The 21,528-nt window shown below is 46.9% G+C and overlaps 1 protein-coding gene across 1 annotated transcript in view; it reads left to right on the top strand.

Annotated features, from left to right (window-relative positions):
- Nucleotides 1-21,528, top strand: part of SKIC2 (SKI2 subunit of superkiller complex) — a 403,793-nt gene that overhangs the window by 120,561 nt on the left and 261,704 nt on the right. The window contains exons 12-14 of the mRNA XM_069635003.1: nucleotides 782-866; nucleotides 15,815-15,921; nucleotides 16,063-16,209. Coding sequence (XP_069491104.1) covers nucleotides 782-866; nucleotides 15,815-15,921; nucleotides 16,063-16,209 — 339 coding nt within the window. The remainder of the gene's footprint in view (nucleotides 1-781; nucleotides 867-15,814; nucleotides 15,922-16,062; nucleotides 16,210-21,528) is intronic.

Below are 21,528 nucleotides of genomic sequence, written 5' to 3'. Positions count from 1 at the left end.
CCAGGCTTCTAGCTAGCTACAAAAAGTCCCTCGCCACCTCCATTATACGTACACGCCAATAGCAGTGATCGAATTGAGCATGAACGGTCGGGAGCGGCGTTCCGCTTCTTTTATCTTTTTCTGTTTACTATTCCTCTACTTTATACAACAATATTCACCATTCTATATAGAGGGTTTGTACATTCATGTCCCTCTGCAAGTGTAATGTTGTAACAGGAGCCTTAGTGACTAGTCACTTGCAATTCCCCGAGTGCAACACTTGGTCACATGTTGTACTTTGCTCCCACCTACCCTCTCCCCTGTCGATCTACCACTGCCCAAGAGTCAATTGTCACTAGTCAATGGCTAGTGGTGAGTTCGCCTTTCGGGCCTTGTCTCGGAGAAGGGGGTGTATACTTGTATTAAGATAAACTGTGTGTGTTCAGCTTCTCTAGTAACATGTTTTTGTTACTTCTTCCTTCATCACCTTCACTTCCGCCTCTGCTTTTTCCCCTTTTCTCGCCTGTCTAACTTTGCTGCTCCCCATTCTCGTCTTTGTTCCTACCATCTTATGTCCTTCATCTGTGCTCTTTCATGCTCTTGTTGCCTTGTTTTCCTCTTTTGTTCCTTTCTATCTGGTGCTCATTTTTGCCATCATCTTTCACTTGCGCTCTTTCTCGTGCCCTTCTTCCTGTCTCTCCGGTTCCTTCTCTCTCGCTCTCTTCCCCTGCCTGATTACTGCTGCCGCATTCCCTGACTTGCTCTATCCTCTTCCCACTCTTCATCACTCCACCTCCCTCAGCTCCATGTTGTACAATGGATCAGACGTTATCCGGGACCTGGAGTGGGTGATCTTCGACGAGGTCCACTATGTGAATGATGCAGAGGTGAGCTTCATGACACATTTCTGGGATTAATGACTTTGGAGGGGGTTTATGCCAGTGTATCGATTGCTTGGGGCGGGAGGGGCCCGGCTCTAGGGGTTGTAGGAGACCCTTACAAACTGGGGGGGGATAGGGGACACCTTTGGACTTTGCTTTTTTGATTTATGTATTGTGGTTTCGGTGCCCAAACCTCTGTGGTTCCGTGGGGACTTTAAATTGCCCAACATTACATTTCGCCATAACCGCACCCAATTTAAGCTCAATATATGTAATTTGAAGCAACCCTGCACAATGTCCACATACAAACCCACAGGGGCCTATGACGCAGAAATGCCTGGCACGGAGACCGCTTCCCAGAGCAATTTTATGGCCCGTGACCCCAACCCCCCTCCCACTGGCTGCTCATTGTGTGCAAAGGAATCATTTGTGCTCTTCCGTGGATAAAGGAGTTTGCCCTCCCCTACACGCATGTTTGCTTGTCCTAAAGAAACGAAAAATGCCTACACGGCCTACCAATTAACGACCCTCCATCCCCATTACGAACTAAAACTCCTTCATACATTCACCTCCTGTACTTTGAACACGACACAACGCTCCTTCCTTGCTGGAAACTGAAACTCGAACACTGAAACTTCATGACACCAGAACCCTTCTAGCACTCCAAACACCTGATTATTAAAGAGGAATTACGTCCATTGCCACAATAGGAGATACCATCCTACTAACCGCAGACCTACCACCCTTGGCTCCACCCCTTGTGCTCCTTCAATTAATTTCTGTTATTATACTGCATATATAATTAACTGGCGGCCCCCCAGCACGACCATATCCATTCCATTCAATTCAGGCCCCCAAGCTTTTGTCCTCTGCAAAATGCAGTGCACACCTCGCCCTTGAGCGCAAACCACAACTCCCATAATGCACCTGCAAACATGGCCGAACCCCATCTCCATGTGCACCCCATGTAACCCTTTCATTGTAATATTTTGATTGTTCTACCCGTTAGGTGACCTATGGAAAAACCTGATGCTACATTGCAGTTGGCTAAAACCACTTAGCGTGTCTTACCGAATCACCTTGTCCTTCAAGCGCTTCTTCCGGACTAGGAACAGGGCAGGCATACACATTACCCGCGACTATTTGAAGCTTGCCCAATCATGCTTAACTTCTCTACCCCCCCCATGCCTGAGCCCGGCAACAAAAAACGACCGCACTCCTGCACCCATATATAAGCACCATAGCGCTTTGCCTTTCAATAATGCTACCTGATTTCAATAGATTCGCAATAAGAGCCCTTCCCAACATTATTCATTGTTTAAAGACAGTTGCAAATCTCGTGTCAGACGGACGCTATGGCAGGAACCTTTAGCCATATCTCTGCTATTTGCTATGCTAAACGCGACACAGACAACCCAAGCCGACCCCGCATTCCCCACAAGCACACATGCCCCCCACCACGTGTTCCCAGCTGCACTCACTAAAATATTTTTAACCCCCATTATAATTTCGACCCTTCTCACTCAGCCTGTACCTTCCCTTCCTTTCCCGGCTGGAACCGACACCTGCTGGAACTTCTGGGACACCTGCGCTCGAACTCCTTCACCTGGAACAACGGCACCAACACAACCCATGCGATAAATAGCCTGTGTGATCCCAACCGCTAATGAGGTGCTAATTTAAAACTAGGAAGTATGTAAAATACCACTCATTTTTACTGTTCCCACCATACCTGTAATGAGGAGCGTAGGGCCTAATTTAAGGTTTGGTAGTAAATCTCCCGGTAAAATCGTTAGCAAACTTTTGCAGGGACCTCATGTAGGACATTCTGGCGCATCACTTGATTCAGGCTTTACAGCCATGCAAGCAGTGGCTGTAAATTTCGCGTGCAGAGAAATCGAGGCACTGCATATGGTAAATCCCGAAAAAACATGGCACAAATACTGGAAAAGCAGTGATACATGCAACATAATACTGCCGGGCGCAGGACTCTAGCAATTGCATTGAAAAACAATAAATTACACATTAACTGTCCCTCTTCCCCGTGGGGCTGCAGTGTCTTTGCAGACAGCCCCTGCACTCTGTATATCCTCCCCAGATAGACTGGTCTCTGGACTAAGACCACTAGGGCAGCGTTCCTGTCCCTGCCAGTAGCTCATGTAGCTGCTAGCCAGAGAGGCAGGAAGCACAGTGAGCCGGTTGACAGCTGGCAGTGGCCCCATGCCACGAACAGCTTGCCAGTACTGATTGTGAACACTGTGTTCTGTGACTTGGAGGTCCACGTTTTTAGTAGTAAATGTGAAGCTACAAATTCTAACATGCCATCTAAAATACCAGGACTGGCTGTGGGCGCTGCCATGCGGCCGCTTAGTAGCAATGCTCAGCAACTCGGGAGGCAAGGCACATGAAGGGGGACCGGGGGGTGTACAGGTTGGTGAGGGTGAGGTTCAATCAGCTTGGGAGAGAGGACACATGGAGCAGGGGCATCAAATCTGCATTAGCCAGGCAGCACGAAGGGATAGATTCACTGATATTCACTGATAAGTGTATATATATCGAGACCAGATGAGTCAGTGCTAACATGCGCTTCGAGGGGATTGGGTCGTCCGACGTATTCCATATCTATGACAGTAATCACCACAGATGTGCCTGCTTCGGAAAATCTTTCGGCGTCTGCATCCTGCGTCAATGACGTCGATACGCTGTCCTCGAGGGCCTCCGTCGAGCCGATGTCACCGGATGTTATAAGTAGGACGCACGACACCCGTAGCCTCAGTTCCATTTTTTTCCGCGAACGTGTTCACTTCGGAGATCTCGGCGTGCCTCTCGGTTCTTCTGAATCCTGTTCTTTCGGTTCTTCGAACCTGTTCGTTTGTGTATTGAAATGATGTCTTCGGCTTCTTCCACCCCTCGGTCGGGTTTTAAGAAGTGTCGGGTTTGCAGGTCCAAAATGTTGTTGACGGACACGCACAACGCTTGCTTCTGGTGCCTCGGGGAGGACCACGATACTGATGACTGTCGACTGCCAGTCGCTTACATCGAAGGCCTTGCGGGAGCATAAGAAGAAGCTGTCGTTGGGTAAGGTGGCCAAGCCCCGGAGTCTCGATCCACTGCACTTTCGACAGACTATTCGAGGGCGACTCTCTGTATCGTCGTCGTGAGGCCGGGGGGGGTCTCGGTCCAGGAGTCGGTCTCGCCATTCCTCTGCCTCTTGAGGACGCCTTCCTCATCCGAAGACTCCGCCCGTCGGCGGGTTACTTGTCCCAACGAGCATTCCGCTCCTGAGGAATGGGATTCCTTCCGAAAGGAGATGATGGCGATTTTTCAGTCGCAGGGCTCCGGTTCGTCCGTGCCGTCGAAAGACGCTGGCCGTGACCGTGCTAGAGATGCCTAGAGATGCCTCTCGTACGCCTTTGGGCTCGAGCGGTCGTCGAGGGACTCTCTCAAGGCTCTGCCTCCGAGGAAGCCGTCAATGCCATCGGTGCCCAGGCTGTCGAAGGACACGCTCGGGGCTCCGCCCTTGAGGCCTGCATTGACGCTGTCGAAGTTGTCGGCGCCTCGCTCGACGCCGATTCCGTCAACGCCTTTTGAGGCTGCTTTGTCGGAGGTACCCCGTGGCACGGTGGAACCCCCCCCGAAAGGCTCTGGCCAAGGCTAAGAATGTCTTTGTCCCTTTTTCTGTGCCCTCTTTCCAACCTCTGGATTATATTTCTGAAGGGGATGAGGGATCTGAGGAAGGTTTGGTGCCTGCGGAGGTGCCTGACGAGATTTTGTCTGGTCACATCCAGATTGAAGACCTGCATCAGTCACTTCACGACGCCAGTGGTCTGGACACCTCTCCGGAGGTGGAGTTCTGTCGGCCTGAGCCTGGCACCCATGCCGAGTCCTCGTACCAGCGCCTTATGTCGAGGGTCACAGAATACTTGGGCTGGTCTGTGCCACCTGTGGATTTTCTGCAGGATGACCTGCCGGACATCCTCGACCAAGGTCCTCCGACTGACCCGGTACTGCCATTCCATATGGCTTTGCAAAGAAGGGTGGCTGCAGCTTAGACTGCTCCGGAGAGTCTCCGGGCAGTGAGTAAGTCTTTGCCGTGAAAATACCGCCCAGCCAGTAGTGATCGCTGCTACTTGACCACACACCCCCCACTCCGGAGAGTTTGGTGGTGCAGGCGGCCACGGCTCAAGCAAAGCAGGCGTCGTACCCTACCTTCCCTCCTGATAGGGACGACAAGCGTTTCGATGGCTGGGCGAAGAAGGTGTTGTCTTCAGGTGGTATGGCCTTACAGGCAGCCAACTCTGTGTGTGCCTTGTCACGTTTCACGCGCGCACTCTGTGGAACTGTATTTCCTTGGCGGCTGAACATATTCCCGAAGGGGAGGAACGGATGGTTTTCTTGCTATTGTACAGAATGGCAAGGATGCCATGTGTGAGGCCGTTCAGTCGGGTTTGGACATGGCAGATTGTGTCAGCCGGTCCATGGCGGCGAGCACCGTAATACACAGGTTTGCGTGGTTGCAGAAGTCTGGGTTTGCTCCTAATGTGCAGGCCCGGCTCCTCAACATGCCCTTTGATGGTGAACATCTTTTTGGCAGCAAGGCTGACGAGAGCCTTGAGAGGTGGCAGACCTCCAAAGCTGCAGCAAAGTCGTTGAGCGCTGCAGTTCGCCAACCTCCGCCTTTTCGTCCTAGGAGACAGCAATGGTGGGGAGGTTCCTTTCAATATTAATCATCCTTTAGTAAATCGAGAGGAGCTGCAAGTCAAAGGGGCCACCGTAGGAGTGCCAGAGGTGGAAAACAGGGTACTCGAGGTGCCAAGGACGCTCAGGCAGTTGCCTCTTTGCCCTCAGGCACTGCCGCAGCCGCTTCAGCTAAGTGATGAGGCCATGTCCCATGGTTCACCGGTTGAGGGAAGGCTGGCGCAGCATCTTGTAGAGTGGCGTGCCATTACTTCAGATGTGTGGGTTCTGGAGATCATAGCCCACGGCTACTGTCTTCCTCTCCAGCAGAGGCCTCCCGACAATCCGCCAGGGAATCTCGATTTGAAGAGTCCAGATCCGCTCCTTGCGCAGGAAATTCAATCCCTGCTGGAGAAAGGTGCCGTAGAACTGGTGCCTGTAGCGGAGAGGAATAAGGGATGGTATTCCCTTTATTTTTTGATTTCGAAGAAAGGCGGGGGGATTTGATCATGCTTCTCAGGAAGGACAAGTTCAAGATGGTTACTCTTTCTCAAGTCCTCCAGGCCCTTCAACTTCAGGACTGGTTGGTATCGCTCGACCTCAAGGGCGCTTATTTTCATGTGCCGATCCATCCAAAGTACAAGAAGTACCTGAGGTTCGTGGTTGGCGACTCGCACTTTCAGTTTCAGGTCCTGCCGTTCGGATTGACCTCCGCCCTGAGGGTCTTCACCAAGCTCATGGTGGTTGTGGCAGCGTATCTCAGGAAAGGGGGGATTCACGTCTACACCTACCTGGACGATTGGTTAATCAGGGCGCGCTCTCCCGAGCAAGTCCTGGATCATCTGCCCGTCACCTGCCACTCCCTTCACAAGCTTCTCCCTCAACTTAAAGAAGTCCCATTTGACGCCAACCCAGTGGCTCCAGTACATCCCTGTGGCAGTGTTTTCCTCCCCAGATGTGGGCTCATCACATTCAGCAGATGGTGCACAAGTTTCAACACGCCCAGAGTCTCCCAGCGTTCGAGTTCTTGAGGTTGCTCGGCCTCATGGCATCCTGCATTCTTCTGGTGCCGGTCCGGCAGGATGTCGGACCCTATTCAGGTTCTGCCTTCGGTCGCCCAGGACCTTCTGTGGAGGGCCGTCGAAGGCAATCTGATGAAGGGGCTCCATTTTGGCTACCCTAGCCCGAGGTGACGATCGTGACGGACGCATCCCTCACGGGATGGGGAGCTCATGCCAACGAGTTGACCGTCAGCGGTCGTTGGTCTCCGTCGGAGTCCAGACTCCATATCAATCTGTTGGAGCCGAGGGCCATCAGGCTTGCCCTGAAGGCTTTTCTGCCGACTGTGCGAGAAAAGAATGTCCTGATTCTGACGGACAACACAGTGGCCATGCACTACCTCAACAAAAAGGGGGGTGGGGCAGGGTCACTTCCTCTGTGCAGGGAGGCGATGCAGCTCTGGTTCTGGGCCATCCAGCAGGAAGTTTCGATCTCGGCAGTTCATCTGGCTGGAGACGAAAATGAGACAGCGGACGCTCTTTCCAGGCATAGCGCGATCTCTCACGAGTGGGAGCTGGCTCAGGAGATTCTCCTGGAGATCTTCGCCCATTGGGGGACCCCTCGGGTGGATCTCTTCGCCTCCAGTGTCAACCGGAAGTGCGAAAGGTTCTGCTCCGGGGATTTCCTCCAAAAGGAGCCTTAGGAGACGCGTTCGTGGTGGAGTGGTCCTTCCCACTGCTGTACGCGTTTCCTCCAGTCCCCGTCATCCCGCAAGTGCTGCGGAGGTTATGGAGGTTCGGTTCCCGGATGATCCTTATTGCTCCCACTTGGGCTCGGAGGACGTGGTACTCACTTTCTCGACTTGTCCATCTGCCATCCACGTCGTCTTCCCTACTGAGACGACCTGCTCTCACGGGAGGGGGGGGGTCAAGTTCTCTATCCAGAAGTCAGATCCCTCAGCCTTCATGCTTGGCTTCTGAAAGGTTGAGGTATAAGGATTGGGACCTCTCTGAAGACGTGATGGAGGTGTTGCTTTCGGCCAGACGGCCGGCAACAAAGTCCCTGTACCGTTGCCGTTGGAGAAAGTTCTGCGACTGGTACAGGGTTAAGAACGTGGATCCTTTTTCATATGACATTCCTGTGGTTCTGTCTTTTTTGCTGTCGTTGGCCCACAGGGGCCTGCAAGTGGGTACTGTTAAAGGTAACCTGGCGGCGCTGTCTATATTTAAGCGCTCGTCTGAGGAGTGTTCTTATTTCAAAATTCCTTTAATTTCTCAGTTTCTCAAAGGACTTACTAATGTGTTTCCGCCGTCACCTTTCCGGGTGCCTGGTTGGGATTTGAAACTTGTTCTGAAATTCCTTATGGGTGCTCCGTTTGAGCGTTTACATTCTTGTCCTTTGAGGCTGTTAACCCTTAAAACTGTGTTTTTAGTTGCGGTCACTTCCGCTCGCAGAGTGAGTGAGTTGCAGGCATGTTCAGTTAAGCCACCCTTCACTGTGTTTCATAAGGACAGGGTTATCCTTAGAGTTCGTCCTGCCTTTCTTCTGAAGGTGGTGTCAGAATTTAATTTAAGCCAGAAGGTTGTTCTTCCGGCATTTTATCCTCCTCCACATCCTGGTAATGAAGAGGAGAGGCTCCATAGGTTGGATCCTAGGAGCGCTTTAAGTTTCTATATTTCTCGCATGTCCCGAGTTAGAGTGGACGATCAGCTCTTTATTGGTTACGCTGGAAGGCGTTTGGGACAAGCTGTTACTAAGCAGACTTTGTCTAGATGGATTATCTTGGCAATTTCTGAATGTTACCGCTTGGCAGGTAAGGACCCTCCGGTAGGCTTACGGACCCATTCTACTAGAGGTATGGCTGCCTCTACTGCCCTGCAGAGGGGTGTTCCTATTCGTAACATCTGTGAAGCAGCCACATGGGCTTCGGTCCATACTTTTGTACGACACTACTCCCTAGATTCTATCCATGGGCAGGATCTGGCCTTTGGTAAGGCGGATCTTTACTCTGCAATTTGATTGGGCATTCTAAATTTCTATATTTTTCCCTCCTCCATACGTTGGTACTGCTTTTGGAGTCTGTCATAGATATGGAATACGTCGGAGGACCCAAACACCTCGAAGAACAAGTTACTCTCTTACCTGGTACCGTTCTTTCGATGGGATGGTCCGGCGACATATTCCATATCGCTCCCTCCCTACCTGCCCCGCTACAGAATTTCTTATGCGATTGCAGCTTATGTTTCCGCAAGGCTTTCTGTGGTCATACTGGCAGTGGTTTGGTGCCACACGTTCTGGGGAAAACCCTACAACTGCGGCTATGGGCGTTGTGCGTCCTACTTATAACATCTGGTGACGTCAGCTCGACGGAGGCCCTCGAGGACAGTGTATCGACGTCATTGACGCAGGACGCCGAAAGATTTTCCGAAGCAGCACAGCTGTGGTGATTACTGTCATAGATATGGAATACGTCGTCGGACCATCCCATCGAAAGAACATTACCAGGTAAGAGAGTAACTTGTTCTTCTACACTGTCCATTACCGGCGACACCCGACTCCAGCTCTGTCTTCGCTCTTAACACTAAGTTTACTTTCAGTGTTATAGTCGTATTCGCCATTTTCTTTAACAACACAAAGTTTCAGGGTGTTTAAACAGCATGGGTTATTATAACATAACACGCAACCTCAGTCCTCAGAAGAATAAAGCACCAATTCTATCCCACTCGCAATCAAACTTGTGGACCACATGATCGATCTTTTATGTCTGTCCGGAAAACACCTGCTCTCGGGCTCCCTTCACTGGGGCGAAAGCTAAGGGGAAACCAAACCAGCCAAATGCGCCATGAGGGGGGCAGGCTCTGTTTGCTCCGCTCCTCGGAGCAGTCTCTGCAGCCACAGGACTGTAGTGGCTGTTTCAGCTACCACATCTGCCACAGCGGGAGTAGCCACCCAGCCAAATGTGACTTGCACGGATCCCCTTACGTTACCAAGAACAGTAAGTTACGTCTGGACGGTGACAACAGTAAAACGACTTTAGTTCTTGTATGGACTTTAAAAAGCGCGGGCGAACATTGCACCAAAAAACTGTAGGAGCCGTTTGAAAAGGACAGAGGTGGCTTTCATCATGTAGTGGTCGCGGGAACACATCTGCCTCCAATGGGCCTAAATTGATTTACAACTAAAGGTAATGCTATGGGATGTATTGACCCACTTTTGCTCTGCTATGCTGCATCACTCTGTTATGGTGGTGCCAGAAACAGCAAAATGGCCACAAAACCCTTGTGCGCTCCAAAACCGCTGAAAATCACGATTTTCAACGCACAAAAAGATGGCTGCCCAATCTGCCACGCATGTTGTCAGTGGTGGAACAGAGCTCTCACTACTGAAAGGTGTCACTGAGCTCCACAACAATTGAAAGTGGAGTGCAGAAGGAAAAAAAACAGTGCTTTGTTAAATGAAACTCCAAATATTGCTTTAAATCACCTTTTGTTTGCTGCTGAAACTTCAGAATGCCGGTACAGAACACCTTCCAAATATTCAAAATTCTCACTGGGTGCTACAAATCACTTAGTTTAAGGAATCACTGTGAACTTGCAAGGTCCAGAAAGGCTAAGACCATAAAGAGATCTCCATAGCAAAAGTGGCCTGCCTGTGGATCTGTAAAACAATCTCTGTGCAGCAGAGGGCTACCTGTGATGACAGCTGTCAGGGGCCTTCCTGATTAAACTTTAACATGTTATAAACTGAAAGTCAAATGTTTGCAATATAAGAGGCCTGTTACTGATAGTAACCCATATGGTAGTTGTTTTTGATCCCATAGGTTTAAAATCTTGAATGAGAATGCTATCTGTTATTTGATGCCACAAGTTTGTTTTGTGCTAAAGAAAAGCCAAAAGAATTTAACAATTAAATTAAACCTGGCTGAGCTGCAAAAATTGGAAAAGCAGGTTTTTTCCTCCTGGAAAGAGGGCCTTCCTCTCAGCTGAAACTCACAGGGAGGTGGTAATTGCTGGTTAGCCCAGGACTAAACAATGGACATCCTCCAACCCAGGAAACTGGAAGTGAGAAGGGGGTCGTAAATGGCCTCCAGAAGGAAGAAGCCAGGAGGAGCATGCTCCTGGACTGCAGGGAGACAAAAAGAGGCGGACCCAAGCAACCATCTGTTGCTGGGCATGAACAAAGAACACTTTTTAAAAGACTTATAACTTGCTAGTCAAAATGGTGAAAAATACAAAAATGGCAGAGTTGTTGATTTAATTTCTGGCTGCACGGTCGAAGAGGTGCCAGAACTGTGTCACATGTTATGGACAGCAATGGCAAGATATGTGATTTTACGCAAAATGTATTACTGTTAGAATTGTGACAATGTACACGCCCTATGCTAAACACGCACATTTGTAGAAATGTGCTTACAAATTGGACATTGTGTTCATAGTGAAAAGGGCAACATTCTGTAGAAGGCGGAGACAAGATCCCACAGCTACGAGGTTTTGAGGAATAGCTGCTATGTAAAATATGCAATCTGTGTGTGTGATCTTAGGTTGCACATGTGTAAATATGTATTTTGCCAAAATTAGACTGTGTTCCAGTGGCTAGGGGTGGATTCTCAGCATCATAAAATTACACCATAAAGATGACACTCTGTTTCTCTCCTCCTATCAAGGCAGAGAGTAGACTCTGACCCAATCACCTATTACAGGGGCAAGCTTAGCTAAACCGGCCCATACATCCCTTTGTGATGTAATTTTTAAGGCATAAATAGAGACAGCGGAGAGCACAGAGGGACATAGAGATTCACTCACTCCCCTGATGCTGGCAGAGCACCCTGCTGCTGAAATCTACATCTTCCTTGTTCCAGACTCCAGAAACTTGGCAAAGCAAAGGCCTATTGCATAGCTGAACCATTCTCAGCTAGGCCTCAAATTCTAGAACAGAACCCAAAAAGCCTAAGTGAAGCATCATAATACAGCCGGGCTGTGCTGTTACTGCTTGCCTGCTGAATTGAAAACCCTCAGAACCAAGAAGGGCAGATCCCGTGCTGTGCTGCGCCGTGCTGTGACCAGAGCGCCTTGCTGACCCTGTCAAGTCAGATGTGCCCAGCTGTCAGTCCCTAATAGATCCGATACAATGGTCCAGAATCCTGACTGTCCGGAATCCTGACGGTCCAAAATCTTAAATCCATTTTATTTTTGTGAGTATTAACAGAAATCTAGAAACTGTTGATTCCCTTGCATTATCTTGTCCTCTCCTAACCTTTGAACTATCCTTACTTCCATAATCAGTAATATTGTTAAATCTGTAGTGAAATCTTACTCTGTCTATCTGTAAAAGCATCCTTTTTTCTAGTCATTTGTCAACTTTGATCTATTAATTTCATTCGAGTGACCAGCCTAGTGCTCCTAGGTGGACAGCGACGAACCAGGACTGAGTCGCGAATCACTCCTTACTCTTGCCTGTGCCGGCCTGTTGGCTTAGCTTGGATGCTCTAGTCCATAGTCAATATTTTTCAGATTTTAAAAATGAAGCCTCTTTCCATTTCTCCTGCCTATCTCGCAAAAACGACCTCTACTAAAACTGCTATAACTCCCCCAGTTAGAAACGAAATGTCAACTTCTACTTGTAGCTAACATCTGTAGCTATCCAAAACAGTGCGATTCTCCCGTTATCACGAATATCACACACAGAAAAGTTTGCCGCGCAATTTTGACACGTGTAAAATAGATTTAAACTGCTTCCGACTTGGATTTTAAGATTTCAAATGTTTTCTGCTGACTAAATCATTGCTTATGCTTGTGTGCGGCTCCCATAGGAATTTACAACAAATTAAGCATTTTTCCACACATTTAGAGTTCTTGCTCAGCCACTTTAAAAGTCATCCTGACAGTTGAAATGCCCACTTTGTTTTTCTCTTTCTGTGTAAGGGGGAAATGGGGAAGTGAGACACTGTGATCTGTACTATTTCTGAATACCTGCTATCTCCTCACATTATTTAAATTTGCTTATTGGTGGGTTGAGGGGTGTTGCAGGGGGATTTCATTGTGCTATCTGATCTGAAACCAACACCAAAGTATTATTTTCTGTCCTGCATTTGTTTTGCTCATAACTTAGTCCTAGTGTATTAAAGATATCATTCTGTGTTCTGTCACCCCATTGGTGATTGTTGTTTACCTATTAATATATATATTGTGATTTGATCGTAACTAAGTGAATAAGTAATACCTTTTACAAACCAGCCTGATTTCTGGTCCAGCGTGACCCGGGGTATTCTTAAACAAGGGGTGTGATACGAGTGGTACATCTTTCAAATAATTGAATCTATATATCAAATACGTTTTTCCATTGCGCTGTACACTAGGCCGAGAGCAGAGTGTATCGCCTGATTGAAATCCTTAACAAATCACACACCTCCCCTTAGCCACTGTCTTTTACTGTTATAATGATTGATTCATGAAATAAAACGAGGGTTCGCCACTCACTGGGTTTTTCAATTCATGAAACGGATTAAAAGGCCACGATTCCCTCCCTGATCCGTTGGCAACGCGCCACGCGTGTTTAAAAACTATGACGTCCCCTCTAATAAATCCTCCCCAACCCATGCCGGCCTGCACTGCCCTGGGCGAGGGGGGGCCACTTTGACTTACCTTAAGTATGGTAGCTAAGCTGAGGTCTCTCCATCGAGTTGCAGCAGTCAGGGATAGAGGGGATAGGTGATAGTCAGTTCAGTTCACGCAAAGTGCAGCAGGTTCTACGCGGATCCATATTTGATCCGATGATTATATTGAAGTCGCGCTACAAAAAGTGAGATGAAAATCCATCGTCATTCAAGGAGCATATTATTGAAAGCAGACACCCCGACAACACTTAGGGAAACATCTGCGCACCCTCTGGAAGTGGAGTGCCCCCATTATGCTCCCCACTGAGCAGTACATCCTGATTGCCTCGTATGAGTTGCTGAGCACATAAAGTACCTCTCCCAATTACTTCTGCGAGTTACATGGAAGTGCTATAAATAAAACACTTTGCTATGCAAAAACCCCCTTTATTTCTTTACTTAAACCAAGACTTTTTGTTTATCATCCTAGCCCTCTAGGTAAACCTATGGGTATTTCTGGCTTAGTGTCGACTTCCTGTGGAAAGACTGTTACCCTCTCCTGGGGGCCATGCAGAATTCAGATGCAAAGATTGCTCCGGTGTGTGAGTTCAAATGTCACTAGAAATTTCCCAAAGACAACATAACCGGAGATTAAACGAACCAGCACCAACATTTCATTTTGTTCCACCCAATGTGATGCTCTCCAGAAAATGAACTACTCAGACTAACAACAGCAAGCCTGTTAAATTCCGAATGGAAATGTATTCAGAGGGAAAGACAACTGTTCTAGCCTTCTTCTGTGCCTCCTCCACTGCTTCTTTGCCCCCTTTAACAAAATGTGTAACTTTGCAACTCACTCCCTTTCTACTCTCCCCCCCGTTCTCACCTCTACCCACTGCCTCCGTGCAGGGGGTTAGGGGGCAGACATGAGCGAGCAGCCGAGTTCTTATATTTTTTACCTGCTCAGACAGTCTGAAGTTTGCACGCTGACATCACTGCACAGGCTGCAGTCCGTATTTTACACGCTGCAGAGAGACACACATTCTGGGGGGGATAAATGCCATTGTATCCCCCCCACTTAAAATTGTGATGGGGATTTGTCCCCCTTTTCCCTCCCCCCATGTCCTACGCCCATGCCCGGCTCCCTTTTTTGCAGCCTTTTCTTTTGTGCAAGTGCATAAGCTCTGAGAGCCCATCCTTGACAACATGGACACAGGAGCGGCTTCACACCCAGTAAATATTCCTTTTTTCAATCCATGTCTTTATATGACAATGCGTTAGTCAAATGAATACCTAGCACAGTTCGTTTGCTTCTTGGGCAGTCGCTTTCTAATGCACCAGCTGCTTTCCATGAAAGTCTTGCAATGCATCTGATATTAGCTTTAATGCTATGGGTCAGCAGGCGGCTGATGTTCGATGTTACTGCTTGATAAATCTATCACAAAGATATCCTGGGTTGGGGGCGGGGGAGGGAGGGTTTGGGCAGGAATGAGAGGTAGTGGGCAAGGATGGCTAGAGGGTTTAGGATGGCCATTGGCCATCAATGTGTAGATATATAACCAAACAGCACCCACACGCCATGTGTCCCTCATCACATGGCCTCTCCCTCCTAGCTGTACTCCAATGCAATAGTTCAGCTTGTAGGCGATGCTCACGCACCACGTAATAACTAATAATTGCTGCATTAAAAAACATTTATGCTTAAACCCTTTCTGTTTTACTTGAACCTTGATGACATTTCACTTTTGAAGTTGTATATGCTTCATCGTTTAGCAGGGTGTTTCACACTGCAGACTGTCATTGGTTATTGACATGTACTGTGGCCCCCAGCAACCTGCAAGTCAAGCTGCCATTATGTGCATAAAGATCTGGGCAACGCAAAATAAACAAAGACTCAGGCATTTAAATGAACTGTATTTTAAAAACTGGTGTATTCTTTCTTTTGCACAATTGCTGTGGATTCAACACGTCTGGGTGGCACACAAGATGCAGACAGTCTCTCTCTCTCTCTCTCTCGGTGAGGGCATCATTGTCTCGAGAGGATAGCTCAGGGGCAAAGTGCTTTCCTTGGAAACAAGACGACGTGGAGCAACACAGGTTCGATCCCAGGTCCGCTCTTAGAAACCTCTCGCTATTTAGCGCGTTATAAATAACCTATCATATAATTGTTACCCAAAGCATATGGCCCTATAAAAAGTATTAAAACGAGAAACGTGTGTTGTAGGAAGGCCACCTTTCTGCCAAGAGTTACATGTGGCTGCGGATCACACTCAGTAGGGCTCCCTGGACACAGAATGGCATTACACATAGCCTAGAATCAGTACTGTGTGTGTCACAACCTGACGCCGATATGGCTTGCTCGCTGGCGGCACACACCTACCTACACCCTCCGCCCACCAACTCCCTCCTCCCCCCACACACAGTGTTCTTTGACCCAGCCACTCCTCTTTATGTCCCTGGCCCTTAATAGATGAGATGTCCCGTGCATTATTCTTCTGCTGGAGCGAGGATGAGAGGAGGGCTTCCGAGGAGTGAGAAGCGTGGATTGCTGTACCTACCAAACACATGTGGGAGCCTGTGTCCTGGCAGAATTGGCGCTTCTGCATGTTATAAGCTGCTGAGCGTCTCTCGTTACCAGACTCTAGTCTTGTAGCTTGACATGTGCCTGTTGCCTCTTGTCTTGCAGCGAGGAGTGGTCTGGGAGGAGGTGCTCATTATGCTTCCCGACCATGTCAACATCATTCTGCTAAGTGCCACCGTGCCCAACACCCTGGAGTTCGCAGACTGGATCGGGTGAGGCTTCAGTGCACTCTCACGCCATACATGTTGCTAGTATGATTAGTATATAAAGTAGACTGTTGGCACGTGTGCAGTGTATTATTAAGTTGAGGTTTTCATCAGCTGTCCGCTTTCCACTCTTGCCCTAATCTACAGGAGGATAAAGCGTAAGAAGATCTATGTGATCAGCACCCTGAAGCGGCCGGTGCCCCTGGAGCACTCCCTCTACACGGGCAACAGCCAGAAGACCCAGAATGAGCTCTTCCTTCTCCTGGATGCCAGGGGCAACTTCCTGACCAAGGGGTACGTGTGGCACCTGCAAGCCCTCCATGTGAGCCCAGCACAGCCTGCAAGGCCTGGAGGCAGGAATATCCCTGCACAAAACCTTCCTTGCCGCAGAATGCCCAGCCAACCATGCACCCAGAGGTGGCTGGGCATTGTGGCGCAGGTGGAAATAAGGGACCTTGCAACAAAACCAAGAGCCCATTCACCGGAGCACTCCTAGGCCACTTCCTACAGCCCATCGAAGGTCTACCAGAAAGCCTGGGGGTCTGACAATAACAGAAAGTGCTTAGTTAGGCTGAACTGAACCCCCTATATCTGTGTTTTTGCTTTATTTGTTATTTATGTGCTATGAAATTTCCATTCTTTTTCCACTGTGTTTTTTTTCTCCAGAAAAGTGGATTAAAGCAGTAGGGCAGGTGTCCAATTGCAACAGTGATAGTTAAACCTGAATCATTTTTCACCACTAAAAGCCTCTTGCTGGAGTAGATGTGAAACACATGCATGAAAAGCAATGTGTGGCTGCCAAACAGTTACGCGGCCACTAATGATAGCAAGTTATTGCACAGTAATTGCACACATCCGTTATTTCACAAGAAATCAGACCCCCAAAGCCCAGTTATTGATCCACTAATCAGCCGTAATGCACCGCTGCGCCTTCTGCACTACTTATTATCCTAGTTACCATTTCAGATCCGTCTCTTTGGTTTAAAAAAAGCTTGATCAAAATGATGATGTCATCCGCATTCTATTTTTGCAGGCGTCAAGCCCAATCAGACAGTTATTGTCCCAGGATCGCTGTCCAATCTTAGTTATTTTGTTCCAGAAACCGTTCTTCTTCAGCCATTTATTTATATAGGGTGAGCGGTCAGTAATGTGAGGCTCACAACTGAGTTTAGTTTTCTCAAGGTTTGACATTTTATTTTTAACAAAAATAACAAACCCTTAATAAACCTACTCTACCAGGGGATTCCCTACCTATTCTAGAATCTAATAGAAAACCTCCTAGCATATACCAAACTAACCCTCACACTAAACAACCAAACATTCAAAGTAAAGAATAATCAAAACCATAAATAAAAGATTATTTCATTTTAAGTTTTATTACACGCCGAAAACCAGGCTGGCATCGGGGTGTGGATCACACAAACAACAAGACATGACAAAAGAACGGATAACAGGACCTTAGTAAGGCCGGTGATGAAGTAGCAATGGGGACTTTATTCAAGCAGATAAGTTTTCAGCCCTTTTCTGAATAAGAGTAAATGACTTTCCAGGGGCAAGTTTGGTGGAAGAGGGTTCCAGGTAGTGGGCACAATGTAAGGAAAAGATTTCCCAATCGCTTTCTGCCGTTTCAGGCGTGGACAGTTTAATAAATAGCATGGTGTTGCTTGCATGTAACCTTTTAATGGGTTGGTAAATTGTTATTCTTCTCTTTATGTATTCTGGGCCTGTATCATAAACATATTTTCTGAGCAAAGACAGCCATTTGAAATTGGATTCTAGCTTTTATGGGGATCCAGTAAAGAGACTTTGGATGTACTGTGATATGCTCACCTTGTGGGACTTGTTTTATAATCCATATAGCATTGTTGGGCGTGCAAGTTCTTTTTAGATGCGCCACCCAAAAGGGTATTACTGTAGTTCATTCTTGATAGCAATGTAGTCCTAGCCAATGTCTCGCAGTTTTTGTCCGAAATCAACGGTCTCATTTTCCTCAAGAGTTTTAAGTGGTGTTGGGTGTTATGTATGGTGCTGTTCACTTGTGCATCAGAGCTAACGTTACAATTCAAGAAGGTGCCTAATGTTTTAATTTTTGTCTCAGTTTTAATTAACGCATCCGTCCAGCAAAACATTTTTATATCTGTGATCTAATTTCGATCTTTGATGGGGAGAGCCCGAAGAGTAGCAATTCTAATTTAGAAGAATCGTTTAGGCACATCCAGTGCTTTGCCAGCCATTGCTTGCATGTTTCACCGATATCATTTAATTTGGCAGTATCTTGATCATAATTACCTTCCCGTCACAGCAGAATCTGAGTGTTGTCAGCATAGTTGGTAAAGTGGATATTCAGATCTTCTAACATGTCATATAGGGGTTTGATGTAGAGATTAAATAAAGCTGGGGACAGACAAGCCTCTGGTGGAACTCCAAAAGATATGTGAGTATATTCCAAAAGAGACTCATCCCAATGGACAGCAGCGACCCTATCGGACAGAAAGGAATGGATGCACTTTATAGCATTGGGTGAACACTTACTCTTTTGGCAACATTGGGTGAAACAGGTATCATGATCCATCAAATCGGATGCCACTGACCAGTCCAAAAGGACCAATAAGCCATATCCTCTGCATTCAATAATATCTAATATATTTGACTTCAGGTCAAGGAATGCACTCTCAGTACTATGGTCAATGTCTAAAGCCAAAATGTTTACGATGGTGGATATTTATATCTTCTAAAAAGTCCTGAAACTGTTTTATAACTACTTTAGCTAAGATGTTCAACAAGAAGGGAGTGTTTATGATGGGTCATGGGTTAGATATACCGTTGGGCTCTTTGCCAGCTTTTTTAGTAAGGGTATGGGTTGACCGTGACTTACTAAATATTTCTGGGGGCCTTCTTGGGTTCGAAAGAAGAATTGATAAAGCGGATAAGGAGTGGACCATTTGTCAGTATAATCTTTGAAGGAATAATATCTACCAAACAAGAAGTAGGATGCCCACTCTTCATAATTCCCAGATGTTCTGCCATATCGATCTTTTGGAACACAGTCTGATTCTGTAACCTCAATATTCCAATTGGGTTTACTGGTAGCATTGCGGTCTCTCACCGGTGTGGGATTATTGGCCTTGACAACCTTGACAGAGGACTTATTCTTGTCTCTAGCCCCTAAGACTTGGTCAGTGAAGGCGTTTTTGAATTCTGATACAGTCGTTCTTGGACATTATAAAAGAAATATGTTGTTGCCTAGGATTTTCAATCTTTCTCAGTATGTAAAAGAGTTCTTTAACTCCATTTTGGGATTTCACAATTTGGTTCTCAAAGAAGCATTTATTAGCATTGTATGTAGCACTCTTATATGTTTTCGTGAGTTCCTTCCAGGCTATTTTATGGACATCAAATTTAGTTTTCATCCAAAGGTATTCGGACTGTGTTTTAGATTTCTTAATTCCCTTTAGTTCCTTAGTATAAGAATCATTATGGTAGGCTTACCAAATAAACAAGGTCTTGGATGACTTCTGCTTGCCGTGGGCAGATTCCGCTCCTCCAGAAATGTCCAAAATCAATTTCTCCCAAGGAAAAACAAAGTCTTAAAGCAAGTCTTGAAAAGTTCCAAAGAAACAGTCACTCAAACAGAAATCCACATGTAAACATGTCTTCTTCGTTGGATGAAAAGCTCCCTTTTCAAAGTTCCATAAAGAAAACTGCACCAATGGTAATTTTGGATAATGTTTAAGCAAAAGTACCACTTTGATAACAACTTTGCTTTTCTTCAGCGTCTTGAATGCAATTTGTGAGGATGCTTCTGGTAAGGGAGTTGCTCTCTCTGTGGCAACGTCTCCTGCCAATGTTACTGCAAGAGCAGGTTTCTCTGTCTCACAGACTGCTTCTACTTCAGTTTCATCAACAGGCAAATATTCTGATAAAATTCTAGAGAACCACAGTTCTACTTTCTGCTGCTGCGACTTGATATTGTGGAAATGTTTTAGGCAATTTAAGCAAGACTTTTCGACCTATACAGGTTGGCAAGGCACTCTTCTTTCAACCATTAAAAGAAAGGGCCACCTCTTTGCCATTCCTCCAAGTCTTGTAGCTACCACAAAATCTGCTTTAACTTCTGACATATTTTCAGCTTTACAGATGTATATGTATTTCTTGTTGCAAGCATCCAGCTCCCTTTCCCAGCTATATGTGCATCTCTGTGTCTCCAGGGTTTACCCCAAAGCTGCAAAGCCACTCTCCAGTTTTATACAACTTTGTTACCTTTGTATCAGAGGACTCTGGGGTAGAGCTTCAAGACGAGGAACTTCAGTTATTATTTGGGCTGGTTTCCTCTTTGGAAGGTTCTGTCTACTGGCTTGGGCAAAGCTTGTTCTATTTAAAAGTTCAACAACTTCTGCGACAATTAAATGTAATGTTAAGGTTTACTTCAAAAGCAGATTTAGGCATACGCGATTGCGTTCCCTTTAATATAGACAGCTTTCTACTTTGACAATGATCGGGAAACGCGATACTTAATACACAGCCTCTCTGAAGTGAGATATTCTTGTAACTGTTTGGGAAAGTCTGCTACGGCGTATTAAATCATTACTGCTGCCGTTCTCCCGGTGAATAGGAGAGACATCACTTCTCGGGTCGATGATTTTAGTGAAACTATGGGAAAATAAAGACTTTCTTCACACGCGAGCACTTCAGTGTGTGTTACATTTCCCTTTGTTTGACAAGATTTCCCACAACTACAAACGAGTTCACTCTTTACCTTCAAGTCAAGTGAATTTCAGCTGGTTTTAGTTACCGGCAAGGAGTTTCTGCTGCTCTGGAGTACAGCCCTTCATTTACTGACGCCAGAGTTTGAGCGGCTGCGGGCTGCTTTCACTTCCCGACTTCTTTTTCTCTACTACTGCTACCATAGGCACTCTCATGATCCACACCCCACCTCAGCACGGGTGTCCTGAATCTGGCCTCGTTAATGGACAGTCTTTCTTTCTCCAGCTTCCCTCTGCTAATTGGATTTAGGTGCAGGCCCTAGTCTTAATTGCCTGACATTGCCAAAACTATCAGGCTTGTCTGCCTGTTCTCTTCCTCTGCATGCCTCTTTAGCCCCCTTTTTCTTCACAGTCCCTGTGGAATTCTGGCCCTTTCAGGGAAATTCGGTTTTTCTACTGCTTTGATGTTTTTAACAACAGTTTCACTTCCCTTCATATTTTTAGAAGATGAATTATAGGGCTTAACCCTTTTAGAGATAGATGTCCTAGGAAAGGCCACATTTCCGACTTTCCTCGTAGTATATTTTTGGTCTCGGGGAGGATATATATTTTTATTTTTAGAGAGGCAAAAGACTTGCTCTTGCAACATGGTACTTTGTTGGGTTGTACACTGGGAGTTTATCCCTCCATCTTTAGCAGAAGGTTGCAATATTTTATTATGACAATATGCCAGGTCCTCCTTTAACCCAGTGCCAGGGAAAAATACTGTCTCTCACCCTGTGAAATCACCCCACCACCCTGGACCTTGTCCCCAGCCAGGTGATCGTCCCGCAGCACACCGCCTCAAGGATTGGGATCAGGAAGCGTCTGTCCTCTCCCGGCCACCTGGGAGGAGAATTTAGGCAGGGAT

This window comes from Ambystoma mexicanum, chromosome 13, assembly GCF_040938575.1.
Source record: "Ambystoma mexicanum isolate Mex_15411 chromosome 13, UKY_AmexF1_1, whole genome shotgun sequence".
NCBI classification, from domain to species: Eukaryota; Metazoa; Chordata; class Amphibia; order Caudata; family Ambystomatidae; genus Ambystoma; species Ambystoma mexicanum.
The sequence above is the reverse complement of the archived record's forward strand: the minus strand, read 5'-3'. Positions and strand labels throughout refer to the sequence as shown.